This window comes from Squalius cephalus, assembly GCF_949319135.1.
Source record: "Squalius cephalus genome assembly, chromosome: 10".
Taxonomy (NCBI): domain Eukaryota; kingdom Metazoa; phylum Chordata; class Actinopteri; order Cypriniformes; family Leuciscidae; genus Squalius; species Squalius cephalus.
The window spans coordinates 3,148,719-3,169,004 of NC_137131.1; the positions used below are offsets into that span (position 1 = coordinate 3,148,719).

General features: G+C 38.3%; 3 protein-coding genes across 3 annotated transcripts; 1 reads left to right on the plus strand and 2 right to left on the minus strand.

Moving 5' to 3' along the window:
• Window positions 1–160: 160 nt before the first annotated feature.
• LOC307165731 (ubiquitin-conjugating enzyme E2 C-like) lies at window positions 161–5,310 on the plus strand. Its single transcript, XM_079883628.1, has 7 exons — window positions 161–249; window positions 809–917; window positions 1,946–1,973; window positions 3,098–3,184; window positions 3,286–3,490; window positions 4,955–5,014; window positions 5,110–5,310. The coding sequence occupies exons 2-7, from the start codon at window positions 817–819 to the stop codon at window positions 5,145–5,147; spliced, it is 519 nt and encodes a 172-aa protein (XP_079739754.1). The 5' UTR covers window positions 161–249; window positions 809–816; the 3' UTR covers window positions 5,148–5,310.
• Window positions 5,311–6,607: 1,297 nt separating this feature from the next.
• On the minus strand, window positions 6,608–9,767 carry LOC307165473 (regulator of G-protein signaling 9-binding protein). The gene is made up of 3 exons (XM_079883110.1): window positions 9,057–9,767; window positions 7,895–8,118; window positions 6,608–7,699 (listed from the first exon to the last, which is right to left on the minus strand). Exons 2-3 carry the CDS (start codon window positions 8,094–8,096, stop codon window positions 7,188–7,190), a joined length of 714 nt encoding a protein of 237 aa, XP_079739236.1. The 5' UTR covers window positions 8,097–8,118; window positions 9,057–9,767; the 3' UTR covers window positions 6,608–7,187.
• Window positions 9,768–9,851: 84 nt separating this feature from the next.
• On the minus strand, window positions 9,852–17,982 carry LOC307165472 (E3 ubiquitin-protein ligase RNF182). Its single transcript, XM_079883109.1, has 2 exons — window positions 17,679–17,982; window positions 9,852–11,865 (listed from the first exon to the last, which is right to left on the minus strand). The coding sequence occupies exon 2, from the start codon at window positions 11,177–11,179 to the stop codon at window positions 10,436–10,438; it is 744 nt and encodes a 247-aa protein (XP_079739235.1). The 5' UTR covers window positions 11,180–11,865; window positions 17,679–17,982; the 3' UTR covers window positions 9,852–10,435.
• Between the last annotated feature and the right edge of the window lie 2,304 nt (window positions 17,983–20,286).

A 20,286-nucleotide genomic window follows, 5' to 3' on the forward strand; every position in this document is an offset into this window, starting at 1 on the left:
AGTCAACGGTTATAGACACGCCCACTTAGCTGTATCAACCAGTCAGATCAAAGTGTTTTGTGCCTAGCTTGAATGCTCATTGGTTTCTATGCGATCGCTTTGTTCGTAATCTGTGCTTCTGATTGGCTGAAACGGTGATTAGGCGGAGAATTCCATTTGGCAACCTAAGTTTAAACAGGGGGGCGGGATGTGATTTAAAAAATTCGTTCAAGCATCAGTTAGTGTTGTCGACTCCACTGAACACAGCCGGTAATATACACATCATGTCAAATAATACTGCTATGAATTTATCTTTAAAGTTGGATTCTATACGTTTGAATAGATTGCTTCATAAATGAGTTTGTTTATATGTTTTTTTTTTAGCACATTCGCCAATTCGATAGGTTAACTCAACTGACGAGTGGCTTTTTGTTAGCTCTAGATAACTCAAGATCTGTATTCGTTGTTTCGATAGTTTTATAAATGCTTTTAACATTTAAATTAGTTACGTAGGTTTGTTTAGGTTATGTATCTGCTATATTATCATGAGTAACTTAGGCCTTTACTTCACATTCAAACGAGAAACCGTTTAAGGTTAGCTAACTTACTCTTTAACACGAACTCGAAGCGATTTCAGTCTTGTTAGTTTTGTCAGTTTATAAAAGATGAATTCGATTCAGATTTATGGGTTTCCATCGCCTGGCTTAGTTAGTTTAGCCTGGTTGACGAAGCTCGCTATCACAACGTAAAGGTGTTGTAATCAGTTTTAGCTTGCTATCGATGTGCGCATTTATTAATATAACGTTTTGCTCATGTCACCCGATCTCAGATCCGACGATGGCCTCTCAGAACATGGACCCCGCAGCCGCCGCTTCAACAGCAGCTCTGAAGGGCAGCGAGACGAGTATAAGTGTGTCGAAAGGATCCGTCACTAAAAGGTTTGATTGTCCACATATTCCTTTTTAAGTGTAGTAAACTTGTAACGTTATGTGCGACACACATGGGCCATTCTCTGAAAGAAATGCACGTAGGATTTATATCAGTAATATTTTCATAACTTGGAGTCAATTCTAATGAGATCAATACGATATCCTGTAACAACTGGATTCCCATAGGCTTGTTTTATGCTTCTTTGGTTCGGGGAACATTGTAGTCTTTATCAGAACAGTTTATTGGACTGGAATTAAACAATATCACGTGAGCAAGTGTACTGTCAGTGCGATTGTGATTCTGCTTTCATTGTGAATCAGAATCATAACAAGTTAGATTCATTTGCGTTTGAGTCTGACAAAAAAGTTTATTTATATCCTTCTTCTGACAAAAATGGTTTCAAAGCATCAAACTGTGTGTAATGGGAGTTTCAAAATTCTTAAAGTTTAAATGCATTGTGTTGTCCTTTAGGAATGTTTGTGTTATTAGTAATCATATTGGTCCTATCCAGAGCTAGAATGTACTTTTCTTTTTCTTCTTTCTCCTCCTTTTTCCTTTTTTTCCTGAAATTCATATTTTAGTAGAAATCTATTAGGGCTTTGAAATCTGCCTAGGGGGTGCTAGTTTCTCTATTAGTTTCACTGCTGTTAATACCACTTTTAACACTTACCTTGGCATCTGAAAATTACATGCAACCAAATAATCCATTAGTGATCGGATTCAATTTGACTGAAAAACTTCATGTAAATGCCTTAATCGATCCGATTGAGCTCGATCCAACCAAATGAAATTGATCGGATTGAAAGGGGTGGTTTATTCCTTTTCTAATCCAGAGAACTTGTAAACACTTGATCGGATTGAAAAAGAAACTGAAAGGACTGTGCATGTGCAATGGTGTAATTGAATCAAAAGGTGTGCATTTAAACAAAGCCACTGAACATCACTACGTCTCTCATTTGAAAAGAAAAAATAAAGTATAGCACTTACTCTTTCTTTATTCACATTAATGTTCAATGTCCCCCCTTTCCCTCTGTAGGCTTCAGCAAGAGCTGATGACGCTAATGGTAAGACCTTTTATATAACGCAGATATTCTGTTTAGTCTCTCTTAAAGGGGACATATCATGCTAAATCCACTTTTTTAGCCCTTAAATGCATTTTGTTGTATATTTGGAGTGTTTAGAAGTACAGAAAAGTTGAAATTATTCTCTTCAGGTGCTTCGTTGATGTCTTTATATTCTGTTTTGGCCTTATTTTTCAACCTGTTCCGATTTTTCTGTTATCTATGACGTTTTGTGAACTATTACGTCACAGTATTTGCAGCGGAACTGCCAAATAAGGACATCAAGTTTTGGAAGACCAAAGTTTCATGTGTAAATACAGTAACACACCATTGCGATACATCCATATGAAGACGTTGTTCTGCAGGTTCGTCGTCTTCATTTTCATCTCGCTCCGGCTCCGACTCTGGCTCGAACATGTAAGGCTGGCTGGACAAGTCTTCCGTTGTTGACATTTTGTTAATACCGTGTGAATAAAAAGTTTCTGTGCCGCTAGATAATCGTATCTCTGCTATCAAACTACAAAAATGGCCGAACGGGGTGGAGTTGAACCTCTGCATCCTGGAGATGGGGCGGGGTATGAAGTGTCTCAATTGTATTTAAAGAGACCGGACCAAAACGAGTTGCTCTCAGACGCACATCAGAAAAGGGGTAGAAAAGGGGCCTGTGGAGCTATAATAATGAGGAATTCAGACCCAAGCATTGCAGTTCCGCTTTATATAGACTACAAATGTATGATTTATATGTAAAAAGGAACTATTTAAAAGCATGATATGTCTCCTTTAAGGGATAGCTCACCCAAAAATGTCAATTCTGTCGTCATTTACTCACCCTCAACTTATTCCAAACCTGTATGAGTTTCTTTCTTCTACTGAACACAATATCTTTTGAAGAATGTCAGAAACCAAACAGTTGATGGATCCCATTGATTTCAATATACTTTTTTCCATGATATGGAAGTCAATGGGGTCCATCCACTGTTTGGTTACCCATATTCTTCAAAATATCATCTTTTGTGTTCAGCAGAAGAAAGAAATTCATACAGGTTTGGAACAACATCTGGGTGAGTAAATTCATTTTTGGGTCAATGATCCCTTTAACTGTTTAACTCAATGCGTTGTCAATGCAGATGTCCGGAGACAAGGGTATTTCGGCATTTCCAGAGTCTGACAATCTCTTCAAATGGATCGGCACAATAGATGGAGCTCAAGGAACGGTGGGAGTTGTTTTTCTCTCGATGTCTGGAAATGTGATTCTTGCATGCACTAATATAGGTTGTCAGAGTCCTGCGTAAATCTATGTTTCCCCTCTATTTAGGTTTATGAAGGTTTGAGGTACAAACTTTCACTGGAGTTTCCTAGCGGCTACCCCTACAACGCCCCTCGGGTGAAATTCGTCACTGCTTGCTTTCACCCGAATGTTGATGAGAACGGTTTCATCTGCCTAGACATTTTGAAGGACAAGTGGTCCGCACTTTATGACGTTCGCTCCATACTGCTGTCCATTCAGAGTCTACTAGGCGGTAGGTTCTGCTTTCACGTGAGAAACCAAGATTTGCCTCACTTTTACATGAGTTGAAATTTGAATTGATCATGATCTTCAGGATGTTTAATTGAAATGAAACAACACAACAGGATTTTCTTTAATTCGACAGTATGATTTCCTTAACTTTGCCAGTACCTATCTATCCCGATATGTAGAATCCTTTAATTCAGGGGCCGGTTTCACAAAGATAGACTTTGACTATGGCTTAGATATAGTAGATAGTCAGACTTCAGATAGACATCTAAATCAGACCGTTGCACAATGCACTTAAGACTCTAGCCGTTTCTCAATGTCAAGGAAGGATCCTCGGAAGCCAGAATTTCGAGGATGCTACGTCATCGACATCCGTTGAAGGACTGTTCCAATGTCGAGGATTCTCGGAATTTCAACCAAGGACTGAGTCCTTCGTTCGAAAAATATCCCATATACAGGAAAGGATGCATATGTGTAGCCTTCGCGCTCTTAAATCACCCACAATCCTATGCGCGCAGCTTTGCTATCTTTTTCAAAAAATTCTAAATGTCGGACGTTAACGGAGTCGGAGCGTTAACGGGGCAATATGCTTTCAAATGCAAGTATATTTTACGTTACCAAACATTTGTTTTAAAAAATAATTACATCCATTATGTTATGGGTCAAATTGACCCGCACTGTTTAAACACACTTGACAGTCAAAGAATCAATATTATTAAAAAGGAGTTTATTGATTTAAAAACTATTAAATTGCCTGAGTGAACAGAACTGCGTCCATAGCAACGCTCTGTTTTTCATTTTCACTGACGTAATGACGCAATGACGTGCACTTGCTAGCCTGTTCCAGAGCTGTTGAAAAACGTGTTCTCCGAATGCTAAAGAGGAGCCTCGCCTAGCCTCTGAAGGAAGTGACTTGGAAGGACCAGTCCTGCCAAGGAAGTATCCTTGACATTGAGAAACACCTTATGACTATCTTAAGTAGGACTACACTGCAATGCATTCTGGGTAAAATAAGACACTTTTCAAAACAAAAAACATGGCGGATCGAGTTAGCACATTCAACCGCTCAGTGCAGCTTACCCCAGTGGAAAATATGTGTTTGTTGGAGAATAACAGTTACAAGGACATTTTACTTGGGAAATTTAGCGGAGAATGTAGTAACAAGAAGAAATGTTTAAATTTAAATTTAGAGTCTTAGACCTAAGTTAGCCTGGGGGTAAGGTGTCTAATTTTTTTGGTCTAAATTAAGTCAGTCTTTATTTTTGTGAAAGTCTAACTTGCATTAGACTAGTCTATGAGCAAATTTTAGACTTGCCTAACACTATAGACCGGTCTAAAATAGCTTTGTGAATCCGGCCCCAGATCTTAATTCATTTGAGGTTAACTTCTTTGTTAGTATATAAAGTAGCATGTCTGTTTTCTGATTTGGTCTTTTAAAGTGATTTACCATTATTGTTCTTGTTTTTAGAACCCAACAATGATAGTCCAATGAACTCCGCAGCTGCTGAACTATGGGATGACCAGGAAGGTAAGCGAACATGCCAAAATGAAGCAGTTATTTGAAACTTGTGTTTTTTAGAGAATTATGCAATAAACTGACATGTTTCAAATCACTTGTTGCAGCCTTCAAAGCCCATTTGCACTCCACCTACAAGAACTGAACAAATGTCTGCCTCTTGTTTTACCTGTTTCTTTTCTTGTTCATATTCACAATGTCAATGTTCTGTAATGTCTTTTGTGTATATTATTTCTGTGTTGTATTAAACTTGCCTAAATAAAATGCTGAATGCAGTGTGCATAATTATTAGAATAAAAAAAAGTTGGAAATAAGACCATAATGTTAAATGTTTCCTTTTATTTTAGTTTTTTATTTTTACAATATAAAGGCTTTGTGGTGAATATCATTGCTACCATGTTCAGACTGTCTTAAAGGAGTAGTTCACTTAAAAATAAAAATTCTGTCATAATTTACTCACCCGAACCAGATAATGGATCCCATTGACTCCCATAGTATTTTCTTTCCTAGTATGGAAGTCAATGGGGTCTATCAACTGTCTGGTTACCGACATTCTTCAAAATATCTTTGTGACTCTGGACCACAAAACCAGTCACATGGGTCTTTTTTATTTTATTTTATTTTAATTGAGACTTATACATAATCTGAAGGTTGAACAAATAAGCTTTCCATTGAGGTATAATTTGTTAGGATGGGATAATATTTGACAAGATACAACTATTTGAAAATCTGAGGGTGCACAAAAAAATATATAAACTTTCGAAAATCTCCTCTAAAGTTGTCCATTATGTTCACGATTGTGCTGCATTCTCACAAAAATAAATGTTTGATATATTTACGGTAGGAAATTTACAAAATATCTTCATGGAACATGATCTTTATTTAATATCCTATTGATTTTTGGCATAGAAGCAAAATCAATAATTTTGACCCATACAATGTATTGTTGGCTATTGCCACAAGTATACCTGTGCAACTTGTGACTAGTTTTGTGATCCAGGGTCACATTTGTGTTCAGCAGAAAAAATTAATTAATATAGGTTTAAAACCATGTGAGGGTGAGTAAATGATAACAGAATTTAAATTAAGTGACCTATTCCTTTTAGTACTAGATTGACCAACTAGCTGTTAATCAATGGTCAATCAGTCTTACTTTTCAGATTCAAATGAGACCAAGCTGCTTTATTTAACTGACATAAAGTTATGCCCAGTCTTAAAGGGGAAAAAATAGTTAACTGACTTGTAAAACTAGTCTAAGCATCTTATGCAACCAGCCACAGAAAATAATTATAGTCTGAAAAATGATCAAGTTAAAGGGTTTAAAGCAGGGGTGTCCAAACTCAGTCCTGGAGGGCCACTGTCCTGCAGAGTTTAGCTCTAGCCTGCTTCAACACATCTACCTGGAAGTTTCTACAGGGTTCCCACAGGTCATGGAATTTCTGGAATGTCATGGAATTTTAAAAGGTCTATTCCAGACATTGAAAGTCAGGGAATTTTTTTTTTTTTTTTTTTTTTGTCCAAGTCATGGAATATCAGGGAATTTAGTTTGTTGCTTTAAATTTTAGTTTCAATTTATCAAAATGTAATTTTTCTATACTGATTTTTTTAATCGCACTGTTTCACACATCTTTCTGTATTGTTGTGCTTAGGCTATTTTGAGCGCCATATTTATTCCCTTCCCGCCCAATTGGAAATCACTTAGTTAACAGGTACAGGTGACTGCATTCGACTAAGGCAAACATGCCAGGAAAATGTAAATTTCAAGAGCTTTGGCTACAAAATGAACAATTTAAAGACTGGGTGTTAAAAGTAGACGACAGAAAAGCTAAATGTAAAGTTTGTAAAACTACTATTGAGCTATCAAATATGGGTGAGGGTGCACTTCGCAGCCGTTCACATTTTGCCGTTCATTATAGGTCATGGAAATTCATCTTTTTAGTCAGGGAAAAGTCAGGGAATTTGACATTTGGTTTAGAGTGGGAACCCTGTTTCTAGAATGCTTAGTAAGACCTTGATTATCTGGTTCAGGTGTGTTTAATTGGGGTTGGAGCTAAACTCTGCAGGACAGTGGCCCTCCAGGAGCAGGATTGGACATCCCTGGTTTAAAGTGTATAATGGTCAACAATTGACTCTGTTATTGCAGAATTCATGTCTCAATTTCAAAACTTTTAGTTCACCCAGTTTCTTAGCTGAGCAGACATAGCAGACAGCCTACTTTGCAGTTGTGGTGCTGGCAACACCCTGATATATTATTTTGAGACACCACCTCCACTTCCGTCATGTCCTCCAAACTTTCATCCTCCTCTTGCCCACCATCAGCTTCTTGTGTGGGTTCAATAGACCACAGTGGCACGTTAACTCTCTGGAACATTTCTTCAAGCAGAACGTCAATCTCCTTTATGTGGGTCTTCTGGTCTGGCCTTTCCGTCTCCTCTATTGATAACCATGGCGTCTGTACCATCGCTGCTCGAGCTGCGACTTCTGAAGTTCCACCTGCATAACCGGCGTTGACGAGGGCTTGTCGATCTCTGCGCTGGGTGAGGGGGAATATCTCTTGCAAGGCTCTGACCTTCTTTAGGTCCTGCTGGAAGTTTTCCAAGCTGGACAAGAAGATCACCCAAAGTCGTTCAACCTGTTCTTTGTCCTCTTGTCCTTGCTCCATTTCTGTCAGCAGAGCTAGCAGCCTCCGGTGAAGCCCTGAAACACGAGCCGATCAAGTCAACTCTCGACAGTTTGAATGTTGCGTAATTGAATATGGCCAGCTGATGTGCAGAAAAATACTGAAAGGAGAATGTGAAATTTCTGCACCGCTAGCATCACCAAACTGATTCCCTTTTATTTTTTAAAGTACTTGTTCTGCTTGTCTTTTTGTTTCTACTTGTCCTGTCTTACCTGAGCATATTTTATGAGCTACTATCCTGGTTTCCTCCAGCTCCTCTCTAAGGAAGCTCCCGTCAATGTTGCTCCCCAAGGAGGTTGCCATTTGCTGGAAGCAGGCTGTCACTTTGCTCAGGGCGGCTTGTGCCCGTTCACATTCATTCACCTGCCTCTTTCTGGTTTGGATCTCCACCACTGACTGCCGCCAGCGATTCATCACCACTTGTGTTGTGACCAACCTAAACTTGGCAAAATATTTAAGAGTTATTGTTGGTCTTACAATCTCAGAATGGGTCTGGCCAATTCTTAACTAAAATAATTTAAAAGATAAATTGGGGTGATTTTTGTCTTAAAGGAACACGCTGACTTTTTGGGACTTTAGCTTATTCACTGTATCCCCCAGAGTTAGATAAGTCCATACATACCCTTCTCATCTCCGTGAGTGTCGTAACTCTGACGCACCCACCGCTAGCCTAGCTTAGCACAAAGACTGGAGGTAAACGGCTCCATCTAGCATACTGCTCCTATCCCAATAAGTGACAAAATAACGCCAACATTTTCCTATTTAGCAGAGTATATAGTTCTTCTGAGAATATAGTTCCCAGTATGTATACGGTTAGAAGATGGCTGTGTCTCATGTGACCTTGTTATTTGTACACACTGTGACTATACAAATCACAACATGTAAATAGGAAAATGTTGGCGTTATTTTGTCATTTATTGGGAGCAGTATGCTAGCTGGAGCTGTTTACCTCCAGTCTTTGTGCTAAGCTAGGCTAGCGGTGGGTGCGTCAGAGTTACGGCACGCGCGGAGATGAGAAGGGTATGTATGGACTTATCTAACTCTGGGGGATACGGTGAATAAGCTAAAGTCCCAAAAAGTCGGCGTGTTCCTTTAACTAAATGTATGAAATTTTAAACTTTATTTTTTAACTTTTTCTAATCTAATCTCAGTCAAATGAAGAGACCACAACCATATCTTTCTACACTCATAAATGATTTGGCTTTCATTGCAAACTTGTGCCTCTTGTTTTAAAGTGGTTTTAAAAACAAAAAGTAGACTGTTCTTATTTTACCTTATTTCTAATGTAATTTTGACATAAGTTCAGACTAAAGGTTACACGTGTATGCATTTGTATACCAAACATTTTACTAAATGAAAAAACAAAACACTTACAGTTAACCGAGCCTCAAAGATATCCGTGTTGATTTCATAGCCCTCTGAAACTTGCAAGCCGTTTTGACAGTCCTGTTTTTCAGTGCGATTACATCCGTCTGAGACACTTGTGCCGACCTCCTTGTATTCGTATGCTCACAAGCTTTTATAGAGGCCGGTCTTCAGGGACACTTGTTAAAATTAGGCCCAAACCTTGCAGTCCATGCTCCCAGAATACCTTGCACTGTAGATTATGTCAGAGTTCTTTCTTTTTATACATACAGCATTGGGAGGACAAGGTTTTAGATCAAGAGATCCATGCATAATGACTTTTGTGAGTGCGGTTGTCTGTATATATATATGTGTGTGTGTGATATTGTGTGTGCTGTGCACAGTGGTTTCTGTTAAGTTAATTGTCCACAGGGAGAGTGGTATGGTATTGTGGAGGAACAGACGGGGATCCTTTATTGACTCTCTTGTGATTACTTGGGCTTGTTTGAAAGCTGTGTCTCGCTTGATGCAACACGTACGCTCCCATGAGTTAAGTCTCCTGAGCAACACAAGAATATTAGTTCATTCAGTTAGCAAAACAGCAAAGCTGTAATAGGCACTCACATAATTCCTTAGTCATAATTATAATCTGCTTCACACTCAAAATTGTGATGTAGGAGGGTATTCCTCGTATATAAAGCATTCATTAATAGCTATGATATTTTAGATAAGTTGCAAAAGCAATGTATGCTTTTCTTGTCTTTTCCAGAACTATAATCTAGCAAGTCTTCCAAGTATGGTAAGTGCACTTGATAGTTTTATCTAGTGTTAGATATGGAAGAATCTTTATTGAATATCTAACAGGTGGCTTTAAAGTATTTGTTCATTCTCATAGCAATGACAAACACAAAATCACTTACTTTACATATACATTACAGCTTGGCCATTGACATGCCTTACAAAGGCAACTAGGAACTTCAACGAGAACATTGAGACAATGATTGAAATTATACCACAGATAGATAACAGAAAATGAACAAATTCATCTAGAATTATTGAACACATCCTGTGGTTTCCATATTAAAGTGTGGAAGGACTTCATTCTCTGTTGCGTGTTATTTATATCACAGTTGTTGAAGACCCATTGGGTGAGCTAGACGTGATACAAAACCACAGCGTTCTGATGCACAGTCCAAAATCAATACCTGCTGCTAATCAAGCTTTAGCGGCTAAAAACAAGTATAGTTGGCCCTGCATACAATGTGAGGTGATTTACAAGGAGTTCACTGGTAGATGCTGGTATAGTGAGGTGTGGCGGAAAAAATGTGGTGTGTCTGGGATACGCATCAGTCATTTGGCTTTTGTTCTTTTACAGGTCTTGCTAGTATCAGCCCAATGATTGCAGGGTGCTATGTGGCGATGGCCTCCATGATCTCGTGGCACAAACATTGGCAGAAGCCGTAGAATACGCAAAGGACCAGGGTGGAGGGCACCAGGCTGACCAGGATCACTCCCATCGTGAGCTGCTGGATCATCAGCAAGTAGATCCCCAGTGGCAGCGAGCTGAAGTACACCAGGCAGAGGAAACCCATCAGAAAGCGGGGAACCGAACGGGACGTCCACGCCCGACATTTCTGCACGGGTAGGTGGCAAGGCAAGGAGTCCAGGCTGGCTGGCCGATACAAGCGCACCATGTTCAGCATGCTCATAGATTCAGAGGACTGAGACTCTCCAGGGACTTCCATGATTGTGATGACGAGGCAATCGGAGGAGCTGTGGGCCTGCTCTCCTCCACTCAGGCTGTTGGGCGTCAAAAGGACCTCACCGCTGGGTGCGGTGCCACTCTTACGAGCCCGGTCCTGGTAAGTCAGGATGGCCAGAATGTTGCTGTCGTCTTGAAGAAGCCAGATCTCCTCGTCAGGGACGTGAGTCTCGTGGCGACAGAAGGGGCAGCTGATGATACTCGGAGAAGAGTCCAGCTCCACCATCTTCTTGAGACATTTGGCACAGACGCGGTGCAGACAGCTCAACACCTTGGGCTTGCGGGCCCGGGTGTCAAAGCGATTGTAGCAGATCTTGCACTCCAGTTCCTCTACTGTGTAAATCACAGGCGCCTGCGAGCTCTCGGTCTCTGAGTCTGACTTCTGGCTCATCCTGAGAGATGAAGTGCGGCAAGAGCCGGGAAGCAGGTGCGAATGTTCAAATTAAGCAGATTTTAGTGTGCTGTAGAAGCCGCACCTGAGCAGAGTCCTTGGTAGCCTTTGTTTTTTTGCTTTGTGTTTGTTTTTCTTCAAAAATAATTGCTCAAATTCATTTTTTACAAGAGCTTGCAGCACGTAATGCTGATTAGAGGTCCTAACAGAAAGCTTAACATAGTGTACATGTAGATATGACACCCTGATATATGTATGACAAGCAAAGTATGCTAAAGATACAATACAGAAATTCAGTGCATGCTAAATGAGTGAATCTTCATTCACTGTTCGCATGCAATTCAGAAACTTACGTGGGTTTTTCCAGCATTTTTTTTTTGTTTTAGAGAAAGACAAAAGATAAATAAATATAGTTGACACCAGAGAGGTCCAAAAAATATTCCATCGCAGGGCTTGTCAAGCGTCTGCCAATTCCTGTGAAATCAGAGTCTGGGCAAAAGTGCATATTTTTGTGTTGTTATCCATAGTTGATTCTGGAATGAGGTGGAAGAATCGCAGTTTCAGAGAAAGTCAGCAGAATCATCCTGAAAACTGATATTTTCTTTCAGTATTGGCTTCACTTGATTATGACCTTCAACTATGAAAGCTCATATTGTCCTTGGAGTTCTTGAAGATCTTCGTTCATACTGCAAAAAAAAACAAAAAACAGAAGAGACAGAGGTGATGCCTAGATACAATAAGAATGCAGTTGTTTCAAAAACATCAAAATTTGTGTTATGTGAAGTGAAGAACGCTTGACATCTAGACTTACCTCTTGTGAGTAAAACCCCTGTAATGTCATTGAGCCAGCACTGCTAAAAACCCCTTATATTCGTCAAGCCCTTCCTATCAGGCGTATAACAGTGTCAACATAGGGGTGGGCGTGTGTGAGCATGCACACTGCCCTCCAAACACAGTTATAGTTGTCCCTCCCAGTATTCAGATTTATGGCTGATCATTGATCATGGATTTTTTTTAATGAAAAATTCTTAAACTTGAACCTCAGATATTTGGTTACATCTTTCTAGATGTTTTATTGATCAGAGGGGACGTTTAAAGGAGATGCTCGGCAAGCGTAGGTGTGTCGAAACCATTCAAGCGAAGGCTGACGGAGGGCGTATAAAGTTGTTTGCATACGTAATTAGCTCCTGTATTTCCTGATTCACTGTGGACGTGACTTTCTGCAATCTGACAATGAGAGGCAAACAAGTGATGCAAGTGGATGTTAACCTAACAAGAGCGTGGTGAACATTCAAATTTAATTTCCCACAACGAAACATTTCATTGTTTTGTTTTTTTTCCTCCATCTTTCTTTCCATGTCTCAAAGCGCAGGTTGTTAGAATTTGAAGCCGGTCTATAAATAGCATGCGTACGGCGCTAGAGGATACAGCCCCCCCAACCTTGATGACTGTGATAAGGACTGTCACACACTCAAGTCCAACAGTCGAGGACACAGAGATGCACTGAAATTATGACTTTGACATTATATGGCAGCTTGTCTCTAAGGGTTCTTCAGCTAGGTCACATAAATGGCAGAAGACACTCTGTTGAATAAAAGCCAGTGGGTCAAATATGACATCCAAGATCAAGTAAGGGGAGTGAAGGTTAAAAGAATGCTACCGTCACAGACTTTATTTGCCATTAAAACGGCAGCGAGTCAATACATGCTAAAGGCACATCTACATTTAGCTGAGTAATCAATGCCTTTGCAGTGGAATATGTTAACTGCGTTATGCTTAGATCATGGCTGCAGTTTTCAAGTGGCTTGTAAATAAAGGTTCTTGTTCAGATTAATAATGTGCTATTTTTAAATGCAATTTGTGTGATGCTGAAATTCAGAGGCTGGATCTGCACTTATGATAATGTTGGCTTTAAAATAACATTGGCAAGAAACTGGAGTGCGTGCAGCCTGAACTGGCAAGCATCTGCATCTGCCTAAATTAGTTAATGCTTGCATTTATGGAACACGTCTTTCACAAACATGTCCGAGTGGTATTAAAGAAATAAGAAATATTATATATATAAAAAGTTGCAGTTTGGATTTAAATAGGCAAATGCTTAATTGGAGTCTGATTGGATTAATATTGCAGTGATTATTCTGTTTCTTGCATGTTATATAGTTCTTCTAACCCTAATTGATGGAGTGTGTAGCTTTTCATTTCTTAAACAAACATGTAGGAAGACACATCATGGCCATATTCCAGGATGATAATGTCAAGATTCATCAGGCTCAGGTTGTGAAAGAATGGATGGGAGGAGCATGAAGAATCCTTTTCACACATGAATGAATCCAGACCTTAAATTCATTGAAAGTCTTTGGGATGTGCTGGAGGAGACTTTACAGAGTGCTGGACTCTTGCATTGACGATACAAGATCTTGACCAAAAACTGATGCACCTCTTGATGGAAATAACATTACAACATTTATTTCCATCAAATCCTACTCCATCAGATCCAATCATAGACTTTTAAGCATTTGCCTATTTAAATCCAAACAGCAATTATTACTATTTTTTGGCTGGGCAGTGTATATGTATTTGTTATACTGCCTTCATATTTAATTAACTTCTGCATTACAGTAATAAAATGACCATAATAATAAATAAAACAGAAAAAAATTGCTTAATTGTCATGATAATGTCAGAATAAAAAAAATCTTAGGGGTCCTAAAATAGGCTTAATTGTCTTTATGCAAAAAAAAAATCTTTTTTTTTTAATTATTATTATTTTGGAGGTGAAATTGACGTTTGGGAGATTCACTCTCAGACTCTCAATCCTGAGGTCTGTAATGAAAAATCAATTTCTATCCATTTAAATCATTGTCTGTTCAGGATGTCTGAGTGTCAGGTTTCTAAAATAACTGAATCTGAATAGTGAAAATGATGAAAAGCATCAATTGGTGTTTGTCATCATTTTGCTTTGGTGACCTGTAGTGCCAGTAACGACAGAAGACGATTGCGTCTGTGTGTAGGCTATGTGTTTGTGTGAGAGAAGCGGAAATAAAGATGCAAAGGGCGTTCACAGGAAAACACCATCTGTGTCCTGGTGCTGTGGGTTACATAAATAATACCAGCTCACCTGCCGGCTCCAGTGTTTACGTCAGCCTTTTGAGGAGCATGCAGCCCTTCTGAAATGCTTCCTATTTTACATGTTAGTTGGAACATATAATCCTTTATTTTCAGCTATTTTAATTAAGTGCAATCTCTAGAGTATATAACAACTTCAAGCAAAAGAATAAAGCTCTGGATTCAGAGTCTAGATGCGCATGTTAAGGATCATTGATCAGTCATTAAAGTCAAACTGGCTGACAACCAATGTTTACAAACCAAATATGACTGAAGTAGTTCAGTTAGATTAGATATGCCGATAAAGCCTATTTAATGGCAAACATTAAAAGGGCATAACTACATGTGGCCTAAAAATTAAGTAATACACCCATCTGTTTCTTCTTTTCAAATGCATTAAAATTCATATTGAGCAAGTCATGAATGTTTAACTAACCTGACCGTTGAAGATTCATTCAGGTGTTGGAAGCGTTGGTTGTCAGTCCGACGACGTGAACGACTTTGAGTAGAACATCACGCTTTGTAATCTCTAATTTATGGTAATTACGACCAAGACAGGAAGGTTTTTTTTTTTTTTGCGCTAGTGTAAAACAAATACACATTAGATGTGTAACTGATGCTTGAGAATTACAGGCGGGTAAAAGGGCTGAAACTAAATCCTGCAGGAAGGCAATGATCTCCAGGAAAAGGACTGATCTAAAACTGGCAGAATTAGGAGAATTATAAAATCATCAACACAAAAAGCAACAATATGCACTACCAGTACTAGATGTAGAATCAACATAGGCCTAAATAGCATCCAGAACTTACTGTATTTATGTAACGTGATGTTTTTGCAAGTATAACAAGGTATTTAATGAGCAAAAAATGTAGGATTGGATTTCTATCCATTTTGAAACATGAAACACCACTGGCACACATTTGATGAGGCTAAAGGTCAAGTTCATCCTCAAGAGCGTCTCTTCATGCATCAGTGGTAACATTTCTTCATTTTTATTGTTATTTGCTGTCATTTCCGTTACAAGCATTAAATTACTGTTAACTATTGGCAAGATTTTAGAAAGGCTGCATTACAACAGTAATAACAATAGTCATCTGGCATATTTTATCAGATGAAAATAGTTTTATAGGATTATGGAAACATTTATATATATATATGAAGAGTTCAGATGCAAAAGCCTCTAAGTGCCATCTGAAATTTTCTTCTAGAATGATAATTTTTATTAAGCCCGTATATTTATGTTCAGTAATTTCACTGAAATGACAATTAATAGGTAATTTTCCTTGCCGTTTAAGTGAAATTACTGAACTTAAATATACGAGCTTGATAAAAATTATCATTCTAGAAGAAAATTTCAGATGGCACTTAGAGGCTTTTGCATCTGAACTCTTCATTTATATACATTATATATATATATATATATATATATATAATGTGAACTGCAATATAAGACCTGGGATATGTATAAAGAAAGTCAAATGGGTGAAAGTGTCAAATAAATATCTTAATTTTGGCACTGAGTTCAACATCTTGACAGGAATGAGCCAGCAATGCTCCTACGTTTGATTTCTGTGCAAAACTAATGAGATTGCACAATACAGGTAAATAAATCTCTTCTATCAATTCATTTTGACCAATAATGTAATTTATGCCAAGACTGACAGCAACTCATTGCACCCAGCGGAGCCATCCGGACATCAGCACTAAATGTACCCTTGTCTTGACAACCGAACGGAAGCATATCAGACTGTGATGAAGGTAAACTACTATAAAAGCATTACAGATCTGTTCAACACGTTAGAAGAGATGCTATTTATTAGTATATTGTGCAACCATATCTAATCCATTTACTTTTTTGTTATAGATACAGGTATAGATGGTATCTTTTGTTGTGACTGTGCCTATGTAGAAAGCTCACTATTTTTTGTTGTTGTTGTAGTTGTTCCTAATTTTGTGTGACAGCTCAGTGGTGATTTAGCCATTCTGTTCCCTCAAGCGCAGGTTTAAACCCCACACAGGTAACCAGTGGCCTAGTTTAGAGGACTCTTTCTGATTCCTGGAGGAAGGGGTACATCTACATCTGCATCGGGCCCAGATTTGGAAGGGAGATGTTTTGTAATGCCGGCCACTGCCTGAAAAACATCAACTAAAAGTCGTAAACGATCAACCTGTTCTCAAGTGGCCGTTGGGTTTTGCTAAGACATGCCTTTTGCAATCAGGAACATTGCCAGGACTGAACACAATTGGCATAAATAAGTATAATCGGGGTTCTGAGGTGCAAATCACTTTTGCACGCTCTCTCACATGTTCTTCGTGAAAGCAAGACAATTATGTTGCTCTTAAGCATGTATTATAGTTTTAAGAATATGTTTGTGTCTTGCATCTAGAACTGACTCTTTAAAGTGGCAGACTCCATTAATGATGGCGTTCGAGAGGCATTTTCAATGAGGTAATTACAATTCATCCTCCACATGAGACATTATATAACATGCTAAGTCTCTTTCTCTCCCTCTTAGTTCTCTCGATGACTGTGTTCACAGTTCATTAGTGAGGAGTCTGATATCATGTATTCAATACAATACCTCTTTAATTCTAGTCAACTGACTTGTGCATACTGTGATCAAAGAAATAGGCATATAGCCTAATTATTTTATTCATTAATTATTTTGGGGTACAGATGGGAGAAAGATTTTGACTAATTTAAGAGTCTATCAAGACTTATGAGAGATTTGCTTTAAGCTAGTAATTTATTAGTAAAACCTATGCAAATTACCTTTAATTACATGAGCTGTTTATAAAACCATTAAAGTGAGATACTGTTTCATAATATCAAGCGAACTAATAAGATTTCAACAGTCTCCGCAATTACTTTGCATAATCTAGATTCAAATATATTCATTTAGCTACTATAATGTTCATCGCTGGTCCAACAGGTATTTTTACATTTATCGTTTCTCTAATGAATTTTATTAGATCAACAGGAAAAACAGCCTATTGATACTGGATAACGTCTTTAGTTTTTGCAATAAAAAAACACACACAAGTAGTAGCAAGCTAATCACGTAAATAACTATATCTATCGCTGGACCGTACGAGGTTTTGTTATTGCCGATTTTACATCGCTTTTCTAACTCATACGTCGCTTTAATATTTAAATGACAGCTCGGAAAAATGCAATTAATTATTAAAACAAATGTGTCACACGTTTGCCTTTGGGAAAAAGTCGCGTTTCGGCGGGCGTCGTAAAAAAAATGTCCCTCGAATGCGTCGCGTGGAAACGTGATTATGTGTTGAAGACCCATATAAACATTTGATGCACATTAATAATTTAACGAACAGAATCACGGTTTATATAATAAGCTGTACGCGTTTATAATCCGCAATGACACTCACCCTCAGGTCCTGATTGCGGCTCGTTGTTTAAAGCGTCGTCGCTCCAGTCTGATATTACAGTCGTCCATTACCGCCACATTTTCTTTTTCTCTTGGCTTTATGGTGAGTCACAGTCAATCTTGAGGTCCCATCTGTCCGAGCATAACTGCTACATCCCCCTCATTGCGGTAATGCTACGGATTCAGAAGCTGCACGGATTTCTCCTCAGTGGTTGCTGTGGCAACAGGAGCCAGCGCGCGCTCCGACCGGTGTCCACTCACTCACTGAACGAACGCGTTTGACTTTCTCTGTACCGGACGCACGTGAGCGCTGCACTGCGAAGACGGGCTACTTTGACGCGAATGGGTCATTCTTAAATAATTTTTTTAAATGCTTTTTTTTTTTTTTTTTAAATACTCATTAAGCACATATTAAATCTACTGTGCTATATTAATTTGTGTGTTTTTTGTTTTGTTTTTGTTTTAATGTCATGTAAGGTCATCATAACAGCAGTATTTAAAGAAATGCATCTTATTAATGTGTCAATGTGTGGCATGCTCGTTTGTCAGTGGTGTTACACTTGGGGATCAGTAACACCCCTGACAGTAACACTTATTGAATCAGTTAACATGGCGGATGACACAGCAAAAACAACAGATTAACAACCTATTATAATATGGATAGGGTAACATGGGGGGAAGATGCACCCCTTATAAGAACAATGTTCATTTACTTTTAAACTGTAACATTTTTAGATACAAGTTTAGCATGTGCAGGATGATTATGCATCATCAAATGGTGACCAAGTAAAAAAAAAAAAAAAATATATATACAGTATATATATATATATATATATATATATATATATATATATATATATATATATATATACACACACACGCACACACACACACACACACACACACACACATATATATATAGTTATGTGCAAAAGTCTTAGGCATGTTAATACCCCCCCAAAAAAATGGTTTTAAGTCAGTTATTTATATCTTTTGCTGTAGTGTGTCAGTAGGAAATATCAGTTTACATTTCCAAACATTCTTTTTGTCATTAATTGTAATAATCCAGTGAGATTTGTGTATGCACAAGCAGTCTGACACCAGCCGGTGTGATCTGATCTCACCATCATCGAGTCCGTCTGTGATTACATGAAGAAACAGAAGAAACTGAGACAGACTAAATCCAGAAGAACTGCGGGAACGTCTCCGAGACGCTTGAAGAAACCTTCCTGCAAAGCTCCCTGAAGAACTATGTGCAAGTGTACCTGGACAAAAGCCACGTACACCATATATTGATTTGAATTAGTTAATAGAAGTTAAATCAAAAATAAATTCAATTTGTGATTTTATTTTTGAAAGCATTCTCACTTTACAGCATTTTAACACTAAAAGTGCCAGTGCTCCTCACAGTACTGTAGCTTTGCAGGAAGGTTTCTTCAAGCGTCTCGGAGACGTTCCCGCAGTTCTTCTGGATTTAGTCTGTCTCAGTTTCTTCTGTTTCTTCATGTAACCACAGACGGACTCGATGATGGTGAGATCAGATCACACCGGCTGTTGTCAGACTCCTTGTGCATACACAAATCTCACTGGATTATTACTATTAATGGCAAAAAGAATGTTTGGAAATGTAAACTGATATTTCCTACTGACACACTACAGCAAAAGATATAAATAACTGACTTAAAACCATTTTTTGGGGGGGATCAGATTTTTTTATCAGACTGTCTAAGCTGTTTGCTTGAAGCATGTAAAGTCACATCATTTTAATCAGTGTTTATTAGCTTCTAAAAGGCATAGCATGTGTCAAAAAACTATTGTGTCAAGCTAACAGCAAGTTTTATCATGGCTGTTGCAACTGTCTGTTATCACAACACTGACGTAAAATCTTGTCATAACATGACAAAATTATCATTTTATGTAAAGAAACCTTTTAATAGTCAGTTATCTCCCCCATTTTTTAAGTAAACAGCTTTTAAGTAAAAATCTGAGCAGGCATACATCTGATCTGTTCTGTGTTTTCAGTGTATGCCACAAGAGAGGAGATGCACAACAAATAGGCGTGTCCCTCTGTTCCGATGTTAACAGCAAATACAGTAAGGCATAACGGCAGGACACTGAAGTCTGAGGCAAAACAAAAGACTTTGACATTTGCCACATGACCTTGCAAGAATATATTCCAACATTCACTTAAAGACACAGCATTCAGTCAGCTTTCACAGAAGCAGTCTGTTATTACATTTCAGTGTGTTGATTTCAATTTAAAAAATATTATTGTAGTTCAAATGTATTGTAATACTTCACCAAAACCCTTACTTGTTACTTGACAATGTTTTCCCCCTTTTACTAGTCTTTGTCTTTATACAGCAAATTTAACTTAGTGAAGACCCTGTCTGTGCACAAGTTAAATAAATACATTTGAAAATGATATTCGTTAAATAAATAAATTTTAACGAATGTTGCAAGTGCAACCCTCTCCTTACGGGGTCAATTGCAACATTTGACTTTGTCTATTCAAGTATAAATTGTACTTATATTGCGATATGTACATGTTGCAGCAGTGTGTGTGCGGCTAGGAGATGTGGGTATTTCATTAAAATGTTGGCTTTCCA

What these genes read in the sequence shown, in the direction of transcription:
- LOC307165731 (XM_079883628.1), top strand. Translation starts at nt 817, where the DNA reads ATGGCCTCTCAGAACATGGACCCCGCAGCCGCCGCTTCAACAGCAGCT. An exon ending in AAGAGCTGATGACGCTAATG is followed by an intron (nt 1,974 to 3,097) that starts GTAAGACCTTTT and finishes TTGTCAATGCAG; the next exon opens with ATGTCCGGAGACAAGGGTAT. An exon ending in CATTCAGAGTCTACTAGGCG is followed by an intron (nt 3,491 to 4,954) that starts GTAGGTTCTGCT and finishes TCTTGTTTTTAG; the next exon opens with AACCCAACAATGATAGTCCA.
- LOC307165473 (XM_079883110.1), bottom strand. Translation starts at nt 8,096, where the DNA reads ATGAATCGCTGGCGGCAGTCAGTGGTGGAGATCCAAACCAGAAAGAGG. An exon ending in AGCTCATAAAATATGCTCAG is followed by an intron (nt 7,700 to 7,894) that starts GTAAGACAGGAC and finishes CTCGTGTTTCAG; the next exon opens with GGCTTCACCGGAGGCTGCTA.
- LOC307165472 (XM_079883109.1), bottom strand. Translation starts at nt 11,179, where the DNA reads ATGAGCCAGAAGTCAGACTCAGAGACCGAGAGCTCGCAGGCGCCTGTG.